Consider the following 18,599-nt stretch of genomic DNA (forward strand, 5'->3'; position numbering starts at 1 on the left):
TCATGATGCCGATGGAAACTGTGGCCTTCCGAGTCCGTGGCCTCACGAAACCGGCTGGGTTATCCTTCCGGGAATCCAGATAGGCCCTTCGGGCGCACTGTAGTTCCGGATAAAAACCGGGTCTGATTCGGTAAATGGACGAATCGGTTTATTTTGGAGGAGCTCTCCTCCTTGTTTTTCCACATCTCGGCAACTAAATCGGGATAAAGACGATCCAGACAGGTCCTTGGCTGCCGGTCTAATAGTAATTCTTCTGGACTAATTCCTGTCGTAGTGAATTGTGTTATGTATTGAGTAAGGAAGAAAAACACCAGTCGTTGGTGCCAGTCTCCTTTGATGATTTTTTAAAATTTGTCCTTAGTCGTTTGGACGTATTGCTCTGCTTGACCATTACTTGATACGTGGTAAGGGGCAACAAAAACTTGCCGGATCTGATTTCTTTCCAGAAATCCTCGAAATTCAGAAAACGTTAGTTGGAGGCCATTATCAGAGACCACAGAGTCGGGTAGCCCATGAATAGCAAAAAGTTCCCGAAACACCTTGATTGTGGCCCCAGTGGTTGTTGACGTCATGCACGCACGTACACCCATTTCGAATACATGTCTACCACTATAAGGAAATTTCCTGGACGGCCGGATGGCCGAGCGGTAAAGGTGGCAGCCTACCGCTCTGGGGGACCCGGGATCGAATCCGAACGGGTCGAATAATCCCCAGGAATTTTTCGGGGGGTGGTCCGTTCGGACATGTCGGGCCCCGTCCCTCACCACCCGGTCGCCCCATTGTGGGCCTGGCCGAACCGATAATGGGCCTACTAAAAAAGGCCCTCTTAGTGCCCACAGGGCAGAAAGAGTTAAAAAAAAAAAAAAAAGGAAATTTCCTCCTTGAAAGGGACAGGCGAAGTCTATACGTAACCTTGATCAGGGACGCTCCGAAAACTCCCAAGGATGGATCGGAGCCCTTGGCGGGTTCCTTTGGTTGATCTGACATTCGTGGCACCCGTTGACGTAATTCTCAATACACCTGTCCATTCCTGGCCACAACACGTAACAACTCGTGACAGTGCCGTAACTAGCCATTCCTATGCCTTGTGCAAAAATTTGCATTTAGATCCCTTAATTAATTAGGTTTAGGAAAATAACAAAACAAATACATTACAATAGATTTTTAAAAATAAGATTACACTTTTCTGGCTTTCATTTCAGCAAATTCATTAATCTTCGCTATTGTAATACTTTTTGCCCGAGCAACGCCGGGCTCATCTGCTAGTTATTTGATTAAAAAGAACTCGATTTAATTTTATAAATTTTATTTCGCCAAAACTATAACGGAAAAGATCCCATGTCATAGATACCGTCCACGAACTTCGGAACTTTTCCCATGGATTGTACTTCCTCCGTGATCCAGCTTCTGAATAACTATTCATCGGGGCAAATAGAGACAAAATCGCGGATTGGAGCAACCGGCAACTTTACCAAAAATGGGCATTGGAATGCCAGGGGGAGGACCCCAAATAAAAGGGTAAAGGACAGTTGACGACATGCAGAGTTTGCCTGTCAGCCTCCTTTCGTATGTATTCATTCTAGCCCTGTTCCACCGCCGACCCCTTCGACCCAGTGCCCTCTTTAGAACGTAAGGAGCACTGGGCCAGAAGAATGTTAGGGGTCCCCCATGAAGAAACAGAATCAATACTAGATTACAGACCTAGGGGTCGCTGGTATAGCTAGCACGGGCGAGACCGGTTACGGATATCGTGCTATCACCCTTTTAACATATCCCGGAAAATCTGTTGACCTTTTTTAGCCAGTGAGATTTTTCACCCTGTACTCAACACTTCATGCTACGTGTTAGGGGAGTAATTTCAATAGTATTATTAATGGTTTCTTCATTTCAAGTAACCTATTTGTTTTCTTTGTAACTTTACCACTTTCGGATTCAGGGGCCCCTACGACCTCGGGGCCCTGGGCCCGGGCCCCGTAGGCCCTCCCCTAAAGACGGCACTGCTTCGACCTCTCGCCGTTCACTGGACCTTAGCCGCCTTTAACAACCGAACGTTTGATTGTGAACTGTACTATCAAGGATTCCAGACCCACTCTAACCAACGGAAGACACTCCTTCCCTTCGTCAAGACGACCAAGCCGATTCCACGGATTCAAGTATTTACTGACGCGTAGAAGTTTGTAAACTCTCTCTCTCTACCCTATGCGGTTATAAACTAGATACTTCCATTTATGTGTCGCTTTTGTAAAGTCTTTTCGTTAAATAAATTGTTGTTAATTATTGTTGAATGCGTAGTAGAGTGCGTCATTTCCGGATCTCCCTGTCTCTCTAACTTTCCCTCCTCCATCCGCCCACATTCATCCCCATATGTAGCCACATGGAGAAAAATCGAAGGTTTCTGTGTTTATCAGAAAACAGTGATGTCAGAAGCATAATAGGTGGGCATTTCACAGATTTCACATAAATATTCGCTAATTTTTTTATAAATTATAAACCACACTCTGTACCCAGCAGAATTAAATAAATAAAAAACTTAAATCAACACCTTAATGTTCGCTGAGAAATTTATTAATGTAACTAACGTTTTCGATCTAATCGATAGATCATCTTCAGGTTAAACAGAATGTTTCTTAAATGGAACACCAATTTCAAAATTTGAAAATATAACCAGTAACATCAATAAAAATTTAAAAATATAACCAGTAACATCAATAAAAAAGTAAAACATTGTAAAAGATACAACAAGTGTAATATAAAAACGTTATACTCGTATCCAAATATAATATTATCTATCCTAACCAGTAGTACAGTAGAGCGTCGGTAAGTGGAACCAATTGGGGACTGGGGTCCTTCCAGTTAATGATTTATTCCAGTTTCCGACTTTGTACGAAAAAATACGTTAACCTGTCCGATGTTCAAATTTTTCTTCGTTGTGTATCGCTTCCTGTTGAATTTTCGTCGATTTTAAGCCTAACGAAAATTTTTATAATAATCATCGAGGCTATCATATCGTTAAAAATTATTTCTGCATTTTGTACAAACAAAATAAATATATTAAAGAATATAAAAAAAAACATGAAAATTATACTTTAGAAGTAAATTTAGTATCAAAAACATTCGATTCAGCACGACACAGTCCGACTGAAAATCGTTCCACTTTCCGGCAATTCCACTTACCGACGTTCCACTTATCGACGCTTCTACTGTAATTCACCATTAAAATATACTAGAGCTCACGTGCCTCTTATAAGTTTTTAACGGCATATTTCCAAGCCGAAGGAAGATCCTCCGCGTCCCTTGCGTTAATACATTTATCTTTTAACTTGCTTCTGTAAATTTCTAACCTTTCAGCTGTTCTTGCCAAAGTTGGGGAATATACCTGTTTTATGATTTTCGCCTCATTCCATCGTACCAAGGATCCCTCTACTTGCCCCATCTGGGCTAGTACTGTTGTATTGGAACCTTTTCTAATATCATACTTATCAGTGGCGTGCCGTCATTGGAAGCGGTGGAAGCGCCGCTTCCATTTTCCAATGACCTTCCCTTGTAGTTTCTAAAATATAAATTTTCATATTTTAACGTACTTTGAATTAATTAAAATTAATATTTTATTATAACTGCATTATGTATCTTATTACAAATTTCTATACTACATGTGAAAAAAACGATAAGATTGCTATTGTATATTCGAATATCAGTGGCAGAATGGAAGCACTTACGAGACAGCTTCCACCGCGAGAATAACTGAATGGTGTAAAGCAGCCAGAAGGCATTTGCGCATGCGCTTTACAGAGCACCAACCTTAGCCGGTTTAGTTGGTGGAAGCTACACACGTGTAACGCTTCCAACGATTCTATCCCTTAGCCACTGGGTAGGGAGCTATCTGACTAAGTGAATTGTTTAAGATTTAAAAAGTAAAGATTATTCAATGTTATTTTTTATGTACTTTTTTCGGAAAGTTATATTTGTTTATAATTTTCTTTTAATTATATATATTGTAATTATATTGACAGATTTTCAGGCATAAAATCTTTAGAATTTTTATCACTTTTAGATGTTAATAATTTTAATATTACGAAAAACAATTCCAAGCGTGTTTTAATTCTATAAATTAAGTAAATTTTACGGGAAAGTTTTTGATTTATCTAAATTACGTAGCGAATCGCAATATTTATATTCGTGTCCGGACTATATCGACAAGTATCTCTTAGACATAAAACATATTATAATTAATGTCGATCCGAACAAAGACGTACTAAAATAATTATATGATTTAACATCATAAATATTTACGGTACCATCTACCGGTGGGTCTGCTTAGCGCAGTTTTTCGACCACGAAGCAAATTCATACATTGGCCAGGAACACTCGGTGGGAGGAAGATTGTCGTCGCTAGCGTTGCTTTCGATAGAAAAAGAGCTTTTAAATACGTTGATGGAGTCGACGACCAGCGACTTTTATGATAAAGTAATTAACGACTTTGCGGAAAAAATCGCCGAATACAGTTATATTAAAAAAAATTAAAAAAACAAGTTTTTCTATCATTGCTTGTATCATATCAATTTGTATTATGTATGTATTATTTGTATTTTATTTTTGTCATTTCCAGCATTTGTTTAAAACTTTTATGGAAATGTCATATACTGGGCAGGTTTGACCCGTCACGAAAGACGCGAAAAAACCGTTAATTTAGAGAAAAATTTATTATACATCCACAAAAGTCCAATTATCGGGCTAGAGTTGGCTATAATAAATAAATAATTAATAAGACAATTTGGCACTAGAGCTTGGCGTTAGGCGCCATCTCTTACTAAACTTAATAATTATAATTAAATTAAATAAATAATTTTAATAATTTGGAACTGGAGGAAAAGAAATCGGCCCGAAGCGGGACTCGAAACCGCAACTTCTGCTATCCGTGCAGACACGTTACCAGTTACGCTACCCGGACCTTCGGTAACGTGTCTGCACGGATAGCAGAAGTTGCGGGTTCGAGTACCGCTTCGGGCCGATTTCTTTTCCTCCAGTTCCAAATTATTAAAATTATTTATTTAATTTAATTATAATTATTAAGTTTAGTAAGAGATGGCGCCTAACGCCAAGCTCTAGTGCCAAATTGTCTTATTAAATATTTATTTATTATAGCCAACTCTAGCCTGATAATTCGGCTCTTGTGGATGTATAGCTTTGTGACGGATTAGTCGTTATTTATTTATATGAAAAATTTATTAGTTTAAAAAAACATAGGAAAAATTCGTTTGTAGTCGGACACCCATTGTTTATATCAAACTGCCAGGCAGAAACCATAAATCGCGGAAGGAAGTCGTCCTACGATCGGTGAAAGATCGAATTCGTCTTCGATTTTGTCTTTTCTCCCGATCCAGGTAAGAGTCTCGTTACGTTTAGTAACCAGGGACCAACCACTCGGGAAGCGTGATTGAGGGAGAATGATCAATCAAATGGACGAAAGAAAGAACGAAGATTGATATAATCCCCGACAATCGAGGACACCTCGCATTCGGTTAACGTTCCGAATAACCAAAACGCCGTGTGTCAACGCGCAAAAAAGAAAAATACAATTTCTCGTCTATTGTGCCAACCTGTAACCCGTGCCACTTCGGACTTAGACCGTGTCCCCGACGCCAACAGAGGAAGTCTCCCCGTACCCTACAGACTTGTCAACGCCACTGTCCCGGGGCCACCTTCAATCGATCCTCAAAGAACCACATCGACGCCCAGGATGTCCGAACGGCTGATTGTCCTAAAGAAAACTATTTTGTACATAGTATATGTTTATTTTATGTTTTTTTTTTTGTCGGTTTTTGTCAGATACGTCTCTTCCGCCACCACGCACGTACGAATGGACCCTAGGCCATCACTGTCGCGCAATTAACTGACTGCCCCTGGAAGTCGGCTTCTTACAGAAACCAGCTTCCCTATCATCAAATGTCACGGCACGCCACTGTGAATTACTACTGGTTAGGATAGATAATATTATATTTGGATACGAGTATAACGTTTTTATATTACACTTGTTGTATCTTTTACAATGTTTTACTTTTTCATTGATGTTACTGGTTATATTTTTAAATTTTTATTGATGTTACTGGTTATATTTTCAAATTTTGAAATTGGTGTTCCATTTAAGAAACATTCTGTTTAACCTGAAGATGATCTATCGATTAGATCGAAAACGTTAGTTACATTAATAAATTTCTCAGCGAACATTAAGGTGTTGATTTAAGTTTTTTATTTATAAATTAATAATCAAAAGGCTCTTTTCAGAGCCAGTTTAAGATGTAAAGAGAATTAAATCGTAACAAATGCTAATCAATAGTAGTATTACTAGTAATAATAGTAATCAATATTAATGTACAGGTAACCCCCGTATAACACGGCACTTCTATATTACGGATTCACTCTAACACGGTTCGAGAATTGGAAACACCCCCCGTATAACACGGTGCTTTTATAGAACGGGTTCACTCTAATAAGGTTCGGGAATTAGGTAAAACCTTCGTACAACATGAAATGTATTAAACACTGTTACCAGTTGATGATTCTCATGCTGAGATCCTCATATAGGATGAATAATCTCTGGTAAAATATTTACTTAAATAAGTATTTTATCCATAAAAAAAATCTACTATATAAAGCTGAAAAACTGTATTCTATCACTATATGCCAAAAATGGCCACTATGGGCGCACCTAGCAATTATTTAAATTAATTTTAATTAACAATATAAATTATTTTATATTTTTACAGTATAATAATAAGTATATATGTATTTTATTTGTAATTTTGTATGCTCCGATGCCTGCATAGGTCTTTTGTGAATCATAAATTCGATTTGAAGAAGGATTTAACAGCATGTTTTTTTAATTTTTGGAACCTAACCTCCCCTTTTCGCACTAGTTCTTTGTTTCGTATAACACGGATTCGCATAACACGGCAATTTTTTGAAACGTAACTCCCGTGTTATACGGGGTTTACCTGTATACCAGATAGTCCGATTGTTCTTTTTTTTTTAACTCTTTCCGCCCTGTGGGCACTAAGAGGGCCTCTTTTTGCAGCCATTATGGGTTTGGCCAGGCCCACAATGGGGCGACCGGGTGGTGAGGGACGGGGCCCGACATATCCGGACGGACCACCCCCCGAAAAATTCCTGGGAATTTTTCGACCCGTCGGGATCGAGCCCGTGTCCCCCAGAGAGGTAGACTGCCACCTTGACCGCACGGCCATCCGGCCCAGTCTGATAGTTCAATCAATGTTAACTCGCTTATATTTAAAATTTAGAAAAAAATATTTTTAAAGCAGGAAAATTTATTAAACAAAAATTAATAAAATTACTAAAAACATTAAATCGAAATTTGATTATCTTTTGCGCGAAACAATATTTCGATAGTTATGTCGAAAAAAACGGGTTGCAATTAATTTAAAAAATTGTAATTAAGGGTTCAAAACATGTAGGAAAAAATAAATAAGTAAATAATAAATTAATAATTATTAAAAATAATTATAAAAACAATAACTAAATTAATACTAAATAAATTAAATTTAAAAATTAATTAAGATAATGATATTAAAACTTCGACCTTTACACCGAAACTGAAACCGAATTAAAAATAAAATCAAAACTAAGTAAAATTAAATGAATTGAAAATTAAAACGTTTTAAAAACCGTTTAAAAGTTGTTTTGAAATTTTCAAAATGTAAATCAAATTAATTTTTAGATTTACGTTATTTGAGTGTGGCGGAGACGGAACATTTTCCGTAGAGTACCTAGATATCAGAGTAGCGATATACGAGTCATCGCCGCCGTGTTCTGTCGACTGTCATCACGTGGTCTATAGGTTTACATTAATTAAGAAATGACGACTTTTTTTCGTTTAATAAAGCATTTTATTCGTAAAAAATGCTTTATTAAACTAAAAAAAATCGTCATTTCTTAATGTAAACCCATAGACCACGTGATGACAGTCGACAGAACACGGCGGCGATGACTCGTATATCGCTACTCTGATATCTAGGTACTCTAATTTTCCGTTTCACAAATCCAGCCCATTGGGCGTTTGTGGCTTTCCTATTTATAGGATTTTGTAAGTCCAATGAATTGGGACGATTCGAATCACTTGAGGAGAGAAGTGACAAGGAACGTCCTTGCTATCTTCTGATCACTTTAATCCTTTTGATTTTTCTCACAGCATAACAAGTAATATAAAATTTTTTTTTAAAGTCAATTCCTACTTAGGTCAACAAAGAAAAATTTTATTCTAGTTACTTTTTATTAAATAATTACAATTAATATAAATATGTATATACATATGCTAAATATCTTATATAAGAGAAATTTTTTCTCCCATATAAAACTAAAATTAATTAATTAAATTTAATTAATGAATTAATATTTAAAAAACTGTATTAACATCAAGTGTCATCCACTACAAGTTTAAAAAAATGTATTTGAACTTGAGTGGATGAATAAAAAGTATTTTATTAACGATTGAAAATTTGAACAAGATTATATAAATATATATATAGGGAGGGTGTGAACTAATAGTAGGAATTTAAAAAGGAACTTCCCTGTAGAGTTGATATCAAAATCAACATCTCTCCTCAAGAACTTCTTTTAAATCGAAAAAAAGTTCTTCTGTGACTCACGACTACAAACAAAAATGGTTCCTGTTTGTTAAAGTTTAAGTTTTATTTATTTAAACTAAAAGTATTGGCCCCCTAGATTCTCACAATTGTCACATATCTATAAAAAGTGTTATTATCTTTCCTTTGCCTTCCTTGCTAACTGCGAAAAAGAGCGGCATAAGCTTGGTTCTCCTCAGGCGGCAACTTTTGACGCGTCGGCTTTATGTATAATGTTATAATTATCTTTCTTTTTATTAAATGAGTAAATGTTAAAGATAATTTTAATTTGTCAATTTGAATGAAATATTATTTTATTGGAATATCTTCAATCGGTGGAATCTCAACGAAGTGTTCCTAAACATTGTTTGCGCTTGTTTCCGAATAATGCGCTATAAATAATTCGTCGAATTTAGGAACGCACGGTATACATTGGGAGGAAATGGTTATCCGAGTGTTTTCTCCCGTTGTTTTCGGATTTTGACGTTGCACTGTAATAAGAAAATACAAACATTAAAAATAACTCGTTTATACAAATGTTTAATTTTTAACATATTCTGTAAAAATTTTTTACTTCGTTCATAATTTTTTTACATTATTAATTGTCTTTTAAATATTTTTTTTTTTTTTTTTTTTTTTTTTTACAAATTACAGATCTGTTTGCCTAGCTCAAAGACATCTCACTTTGTTAAGAAATTGTTAAAAGTTTTTAAGCTCACTATTTATTGGAAATTTATGAAATGAGACACTATTGCTTTTCTCTGTCTAGATTCACAACAAGGCACGTCACAATATGCCATTTATAATCATTTTAAAAATAAAAATTTCTAACTGGCATTTGTGTACTTTCCGTGTGACAGAGCTAAAACGCGAACCTAGCGGCGTTTTGAAGAACTAAAGAGAACCACTGTATGGCAGAGTCACACTTTTATAGTATGCTGTAGAAGTCTGGATTGAATGCAAGTAGAATAAAAAAAAGTGAATGTAACTTAGTATTTTTAATGAGGCGATTTTGAAAAATTTTGGATGTTATGGCTGTCAACAGTAGAAAAAGTGAAAATGGAGGTTAGTCATCGTCCATGTGAAATGACTTAAAGTTAATGTAATCGTTCAATGGAATTTAATTAATATTCGATTTTGTAAAACGAACAAATATATTTTTAAATTTTTAAATTATTACACATTTTGTAGTCTTGTTATACTTCAAAAATAAAAGTGTATTAGCATAAGTTGAATAGAATAACAATTGGACACGTGTAAACAGTCTGAAATTCATTTATTTCATGTTTATATATGAAGAGTAGGGAAAAAATGTTTTAATGAAATCTAATAAAAATGGGAATAACAATTAATGTTTCGCATTAAGTAATTAACCAATAAATTTTGTAAGTAAAAAGTTACAAAATCATATTAAAACCTGAAAATTCAATATCAGACTTTTCAGAATTCATGTAAAAGATTTTTAGATTACCATGAGATCTATTTATTGTGTATGATGATAAAGTAATTATTATTAAATATAAAATTATATGTAAACAACGAATATACTTATCTCACCACTTTAGTCAATTTGATTTATATTATGATAACTTGAAATCGTTTGATTGAAACCAAATTTGATTTTACACACACATCAGATATTTAAGCCAACTGTTAGGTTAATCTTAACAATTAATATAAATCAAATATTAATTGTTAAGATTAACCTAACAGTTGGCTTAAATATCTGATGCTAGACATACAGTAGAATATTGGATGTATTGCTTGGTTAAGTGGCTTTAATTTCAACAGGATGAGCAAAACTAATGACGTAATCTGTTCCAGAAATGGACTATGTCATTAGTTTTGCTTATCCTGCTGTATTTAAAAGCTGCTTTACCAGGTAATGTGTCCAATGAAATAGCCCATTTAATTTTAAACAGACATTGACTTACTTAACTAACTCTATTCAAGCCACTTTACTAAGCAAGCAGCTTATATAAATCAGTCTGGAATATATGAGGTGCAGTCAAAAAGTTTTGGGACTGGTGATTTGGTGCTAAAATTGGTCACAGGCTGAACTTGCACAAACTAGAATATGTAATAGACATCCTTATTTAGCTTCCAGCCAAATTTCATGCCATTATCGTATGTAGTTTTTGTTTCTTGCTATTTAGATTAAATCCATGTTTTTGTTGCTTTGTAAAATAAATTATTTTAATGAACAGTGCGTGTGTGTGTGTGTGTGTGAAATTTTGTTTCAAACTTGACAAGACTGCAACAGAATCATACACAATGCTTAAAGAAGCCTGGTCCTCTCGTTTCAAAAATAGATAAATGTTTATTGAATATGATGAATGTCCTTCATCCATCAACAAGCATCAATGATGAAAATATTGAAAAAATGAAAGAAGAAATTTACAAGACTGATATCAAACAATTGATGACATTGCAAATGCTATTGGAATTTCCCTCAGATCTGTTCTTCACATTTTGACAGACATTTTGAACATGAGGTGCATTACTGCCAAATTTGTTCCTCGACTTTTGACTAACAAATAATAACAAATACATTACAAAATATCAATGCATAGAAGTACCACATAAGTGTCGTCTTTAATTCATGACGTCCTTTCCAACACTTCGGGAACAACCCTTAGAATTTGTTCCACAAGGTCAAACTGTGAATCAAAATTTTTATATGGATGTTTTGGGGCAGTGAGTGAAAATGTCAGATGAAAAAGATCAGATCTTTGGAAAGCTCAGAACTGGTTGTTGCATCATGACAATGCTCTATTCAATAGTTTCTCACCAAAAATAAAATGGCAATGGTTTCCCAACCACCTGATAAACCAGATTTGGCACCATGTGACTTTTTCTATTTCCACAACTGAAAAAACTGCTGAAATGACAGTGATTTGAAAACATTGATGACATTCAAACAGAATTGCAGAGAGGAATTAACAACGCCACAAAAAGAGTTCCAGGAATGTTTTGAAAACTAGGAGAAGCACTGAAATCTATGTATAGCTATAGAAGGAACTTATTTTGAAAGTAACAACTCTCAATAAATTAACATGTACATCAGACAGTTTTTATTAGACCCATCCTGAAACTTTTTGATCTCACTTTGTACTTATGTCTGTTAGGAGTATGAATAGAAATTAGTCTGAATGGGAAAAGTAAGACAGAAGGGCATATTACTAGAAATGTTTTGAGAACTAATTGCTTTACATAAGCTACAACGTAAACACACCCAACGTTAAGAGCGGACATTCCTTGAAGCATAGAAGTCTCGGATCATCCTGCCATACGACGGTGGACATACTTAGAAGCCATAATAGAGGCTTGTCCCACCATAATCGAGCATGGACATATCTATAGCCCTACTTATAACTGCCACAATTATAGTCCCAAAGGATTACATATATTTTTATAGTGATCTCTACTCATGTTGACTTCTCCAATCCTCCACGGATAATTTATCGTTGAATGACAGACAGCACTCTTAAAGAGGTATGATAATTGTCAGATCAATTGTAAACTCTTTCTCTTGATCATTTATCATTCGAGTTAGGGCCAGTAGTAATAATTGTAAATGCTTATAGTCTAGGTCATTGACCTCTAGTGTAGTAACGCATAGCTATAATTGTATCTGACACTTGTATATTGTATCTTTACCCGTTATTTTTTTTTATTAAACTTATTATTTAGTTAACCTGTCAAACTGTTATTATTTGGAGAATGGTCTCCTATCAACTTACCCATTGTGCTTTCCACTCGACTTTTGCCCTCCTAGCCATCCAGTGACAACGTGAGCAGATCTTGCCGATCTGATGCCGTTAAAAGGGGTTTAGAGTCTGACTCTCTACCCCCTGGCTTCTCACAATTATCTCCACATCTATGTTGTAGTTTATAATAATTCTTCATATAAATAATAATTTTATATACAGGATGTACAAAAATTGGCCTTTATTAGAACATTTTAGAACTTTTGTGTGACCATCTGAAGGTCAGTTGTTTACAAAAATTGACCTAGAAATATTGATGTTCTAAAGGATGAAATTGGGTCTTTGTGTAATAATGGTATAACTACCGTAAGAGTTCAAAGATCATGTATTACTATGAAATGTAATGTCAGAAAGTGTTTAGAAGTTGAAAGCTACAAATAAGAGCATTTACTGTAATTTATGAACATTAAATAAATAAAGTTATTATTTTAAGTATATTAAACAACCCAAAGCCCTTTCTTTCTTTTTCTTGGGTTTATATGGAGATGTCAGCCACTTGGGCTATATTCTCTGATGAAACCCAAAGCCCTATATATATACATATATGTAGCCAAATGATCGCCTTAAATACTCAGGCTATAAATCTGCTAAGTTTTAATAATTAATACTAACTATTAATTATTAAAAATTAGCAGATTTATAACCCAAGTATTTAAGGCAATCATTTGACTATGTATGTTGTTATATTAACTAAGTTTTCTCAGTTATTTCTCATTGGATCAAAACTTTGTACAATCCTTGTTATATAGTGATTAAATAACTGTAAATAATTAAAAATTTAATAAAGAATAGAGTAATTAGTGATAAGACAAAAACAATAAATACTATACAGGTATTCTAAAGTATTGCATGCCTGCTGGGTTTATATGAATGAGCAGAATTAATAATGCAGGTATGATGGGGATAATGTACGAAGGCTATTTTTTAAATAAGGTCCGTTTTTTAATAAGAAGAAAAATACTGTAAATATCATTAAAATATATTTTTTTCCATATTCTACATACTTTTATCTACTTTTCTACATAATTTCCATTTTTGTTTAAACATTTGTCATACTGCTCAACAAATTTTTGAATTCTGACTTCAAAGAAATCTGCCGCCTGTGAAGAAGCCCAATCTATGACTGCAGTTTTCACTTCTTCATTGTTGTTGAACTGTTGACCACCAAGGAACTCCTTTAAGTATTGAAACAAGTGAAAATCACCGGGTGCAAGGTCTGGACTGTAAGGAGGATGATCTAGTTGTTCCCATCCAAAAGAACTGATTAGACCTTGTGTTTGTGCAGAAACATGTGGCCTTGCATTGTCATGGAGCAACATTACACCTGAAGACAGTAGGCCACGCTGCTTGTTTTGTATAGCACGCCAAAGTTTTCTCAAAGTCACACAATATGTATCAGAATTGATTGTTGTGCCTCTTGGCATAAAATCTACTAACAAAATCCCTTTCCTGTCCCAAAAGACAGTTGCCATGATCTTTCATGCTGAAATTGTCTGTTTGGCTTTCAGTTTGGTTGGCAAAGATGTGTGTCGCCATTCCATTGACTGTTGCTTGGACTCAGGAGTCATGTGAGACACCCAAGTCTCATTTCCTGTAACGATGTGGTCCAACAATTCATCTCCTTCCTGATCGTATCGAGTCAAAAACGATAAAACACTGCCCAATCTTTTTGTTTTGTGATCGTCAGAAAGCAGTCTTGGAACCCACCGAGAACACAATTTTTGATAATTCAGTTTCTCCGAAACAATGGTATAGAAAACTGATCTTGAAATCTGTGGAAACTCAATTGATAACGTTGAAATCGTGAATTGTCAGTCCTCTCGAATTTTGTTATCCACATCACAAACCAAATCTTCAGAAATCAGAGAAGATCGGCCAGGGCATGGCTCATCATGCACACTAACTCGCCATCCTTGAACATTCTTACCCATTTTCAAACTTTACTGTCAGTCATAGCATTATCACTGTAAACTTCACAAATCTGACGGTGAATTTCCGCTGCTGCCAAATTTCTTGCACTCAAGAATCGAATAACAGATCATATCTCACAGTCGGCGGGAGACTCAATTTTCTTAAACATTTTAAACTTCTACAACTCAGCATACAGACAGACGATATGGCTGCAAATGGCGTCAAAACACGTGCCAAGCTTGCTCGGAGCAGAAGCGCATGCGTACTGCCGTGATTGCGCATTATTCTCACTCTCATTCACAAACGGACCTAATTTAAAAAATAGCCCTCGTATTATTGATAAATATCAGGTAGTAATAAATACAGAAGAAAAATAACAGCTGCAAAGTTTGGTTTCTGCAATTTTATTCTTATATGACAGACATATATAATATGATTTTTGAAAATGTAGAAACCTGTTCTGAGGATATGCTTGAAGACGATTTAATAAGCAAAAAGAATTTACACAAAATATTCATGAAAACAAGATACAAATACATCTTGCAAATCTTGCCTTGTTCATTTTCTGTGTTAGTAATGGTTTCTGCTTAGCCTTATGCACAAAAATTCCTGCTTGGTAGAGCCTGTTATGAACAAAGCATGGACCTGTGACCACTCCTGTCGATGCTTTCGCTCCATCATTAATTTCTGAGACATAGAAAATTGATGTTTTTGACTGAAATGGCAGAGAATTTATCATCCCTTGGCAAAGAAATTCATGGCTGCTCACAACATCTTAAGCTCTTCAATGTTGTAACTAACAGTGGAATGGTAATAGTTCTATTTTTGAGCAATATGAGTCATATTCAGACTTTCCTTGTGTAAAACTCTAAATGTATTTCTTCTTTTTAGGTGTTAATATTACAGGATGGGGTAAAGATTATAAAATAAAATTTGGCATTGGTAACTTGTATATAAGGGGCATTGATGCTATTAAATTTAAAGTTTGAGTGGGGTTGGACTTAATGAAAATTTTTATTGTTATTGGCATCTGTACTATTTTAAAAAACTCATCTATACTCAAAATTAAGCCTTTTGAAGTTATTTTTTAAATAAAATCTTGTAACAGATGGTACAAAACACAATTTTAAACTTTGCTAATGTGTTTCTTAAGCAGATACTTTTTGCCAGGAAAGTTACACAACTTGTTGCTGGATTTTTTTCTGTGAGAAATTTGCTTCTACTCAAACATTTCGTGTCAGTAAGTCAGTGAGGGAGCTTTATATTAGATTACCTTAAAATATACTGTAATTCTGGTCTATATGAAAAATGTAGACAGTTAAAAAGTTTATTAACATTTTTTTAAATAAAAAAACTATATTATAGTTTTGTATTTTCTATAACAGATTTATTAATTATTTTTAATGTTAATTAAAATTGTTATTGAATATTAAATTTAAATTTTTAAAAATGTAGATGATGTCCTTGAACCTCTTATTCTGCCATCAAGAAAAATTGACACTTCTGCAGATGAATCTTCAGAAAATTCTTTAACATGTTTGTTCTGTGACGAGACATTTTCAATACAGTCAGATCCACAACATAACAGATTTATTCATCATTTATTTAAAGAACATAAGTTTGTTATAGATAAAGTTAAATTAATTGCAGATTTCAAAAGGTAAAGTTTATAAATTTTAAATTTTATTTTTAAATTTATTTTATTATATTATGCCAAAATAAATTTAACATTTAATTTTATAGAAATTTGTTAATGTTTTTCTCCAAATTATGTAATTTAAAGTTTAAAGTAAATAAGAAAACTTGAATTGAAATTCAATATATTATTCAAATAAAATTTTACATATTCATTTCTAACATAGAGAATACAGGAAGAGAAAATTATAGACAATAACTACTTAGATATACACTCATAAAATTAAAGAAGCCAGAAAATACCACTAGAAAGATAAATGTTTTCTGAAACTTAGTTCCATTTTCAGATCCACTAAAATTGTTCTACAGAAAAACATTTAAAAACAAAATTTCAATTAAAAGATTTTTAGAACATTTGCTGTGTCATTCTGAATGTACAAATCCGTCAGCTGGCTGATAATGATAACCATATTGAAAGCATCATTTTATCTTGAGCTTGGAAGAGGAATTTCTTTCAAAAGGTTAGAAATCTTCTCCAAAGTAGTCCAAGGAAGCACTCGTAAAATTATAGTTAGTATAAAAATGAGTAAATTATTTATTGTGACATCTCACAATGCCAGGTGGCAATTTTTAATCACATTTTTAGTTTATTTCATTTAAAATATATGCTCTCTACCTCAAAACAGTAGTATCTTGTCCCATATGCACCATACTTTTTGCAATAGGGTTGTGCCAGTCATCTATCTAACACCTTTCAGGAAATTTTTAAATTGAAATAACTTGACTTCTGGTTCCATTGGAAATTTGTATATAGTTAATTGGGGTCCTAAGGTTTCCATATCTGGCCTCTGGTCTTTTATCTATCTAATCCATTCTTGAGATAAATTCTCACTGTCGTCATGGATGAACAACAGTGGGAATTTATAGGTCTACAATTTTTTTAAATTGCAGCCCAATAAAATACAATGAATAAGGTTATCAGATGTCTAGAATTATAATGTTATGGTTTAATAGAAGCATTATTGTTAAAGCTTGGTAGTTCTTTCTTTGTCATGTATCTTTGCCTTGAATTTTGGTCATGAAAGGCTGACACAGCAGATCAGTCTCAATCATACATACATTATAAGAAGTGCTATTGAAATCTGTCAGTGCTAGCTAGGTGCATAGGTGATCCAATGCAAAATCATATGAAAGTTCCCTCTGGTGGTGCACTTTCTCAATTTTCTGCCATAGAGGGACACCGTTACTTGCTGGTGCCTTGATGTTTTGCTTACCATGCTTATTGCCTGGCACCACTACTCAGCATCGTAGCTAGGGCCTGGCAAATGGGGCACACACCAGGGACTCAAACCCCAGAGGGCACAATTAGCAAGGCAATTCTTAGTATTTCAATATATCAATAGATTTTTGAGGGTGGGAAATCAGAAATTTGCCCTGGGCACTAATGACTTTAGCTACAACACTACCACCACTGACTGAAATTTAGTATCAGTAGACAAAATAGCTTGAAGTTGTGAAAGAAATCAAGTTTAACACTTTCAAGTCAGACGTTTTAGGTGTCATGATTCTGTGGACTGATTTTTGTTGACCTTTTTTAAAATTTTGCATGTTTAAAAATGAAAAACCTTATGGTTTTTATGACTAGTCTATATTAATCATTTTTTTCCTGTTTAATTTGTTATATAATAAGTATTTGTTGATTGTTCATAATATAAATATAATGTATACAAATGCAAAAACCAATATTTTAGCTTTTATTTATAATTGCATCATTTGAAAAATGTGCACTCAATTCTGATTGGGTAATTGTTTATTTTCATTCTATTTATTGTTTTATGTCCTTTGACAAAGATATATGATGATGTGTGCAATGAAATTTTAGTTTTTGTTTCATATATATGCCATTTCAGTAAATATGCAAATTTGCATATTGTAAAAAAGTGCATTAATCTGAAATAATTTGATGTTTATACTTATTTTCTTATTTGTATTTACATTTTAAAAGAACTAAACATTAAATTATTTAATAATAAACTATTATTATTAAATAATTAATAGTAATAACATCAATGAAAAACATGGTGGGAAAAACCTTTTGTTGTGAAAAAATTTGATAAGTCACAAAACTGTGATATCGATTTCAAATTTCAACCTTAAAATTTTGTCAATAGAGAGAGCAAGAAGTATACCACTTACAAAAGAATGATGACTAGGAAATTCAAGCAGACACATTTAGACCAAAGGTTATGAAAAATTACGAGTATATTGCTGGGTCAAAGGCCATTCCCATATTTCACACCAAAAAATGTTAAAATAATTAAATTTTATGAGTGTATATCTAAGTATTTATTGTTTACTTGTGAAGCCATTATTAAAGCTAGATCTAAATTATAAAAGTAATCCAAATGATACTGATGATAAAATAATTTTGAAGTCAAGAATAAAGCTATCTGAATGCAGTTTTATTGAATTTGTATAGTTTGTTACACAGTGGGAGCAGAATGGTGCCATATTATTGAAAATGCTCGCTTGCCATATTTTTGTAATTTCACAAAATTTGATGAGTTGTATGCAATCTGAATGTTGTAGACATTATTGTACATTTTTTACCAGAGCACACTATTATTTATATGCTTTTGTTTTGTTT

At 33.9% G+C, this 18,599-nt stretch overlaps 1 protein-coding gene across 1 annotated transcript in view; it reads left to right on the forward strand.

Moving 5' to 3' along the window:
* Window positions 1–9,555: 9,555 nt before the first annotated feature.
* The window catches only part of LOC136979088 (zinc finger protein 277), a 34,888-nt gene continuing 25,844 nt past the window's right edge, over window positions 9,556–18,599 (forward strand). The window contains exons 1-2 of the mRNA XM_067275000.1: window positions 9,556–9,701; window positions 15,773–15,977. Coding sequence (XP_067131101.1) covers window positions 9,668–9,701; window positions 15,773–15,977 — 239 coding nt within the window. The 5' untranslated portion in view covers window positions 9,556–9,667. The remainder of the gene's footprint in view (window positions 9,702–15,772; window positions 15,978–18,599) is intronic.

Source organism: Centruroides vittatus, unplaced genomic scaffold (assembly GCF_030686945.1).
Source record: "Centruroides vittatus isolate TY-2023 unplaced genomic scaffold, ASM3068694v2 contig_577, whole genome shotgun sequence".
NCBI lineage: Eukaryota > Metazoa > Arthropoda > Arachnida > Scorpiones > Buthidae > Centruroides > Centruroides vittatus.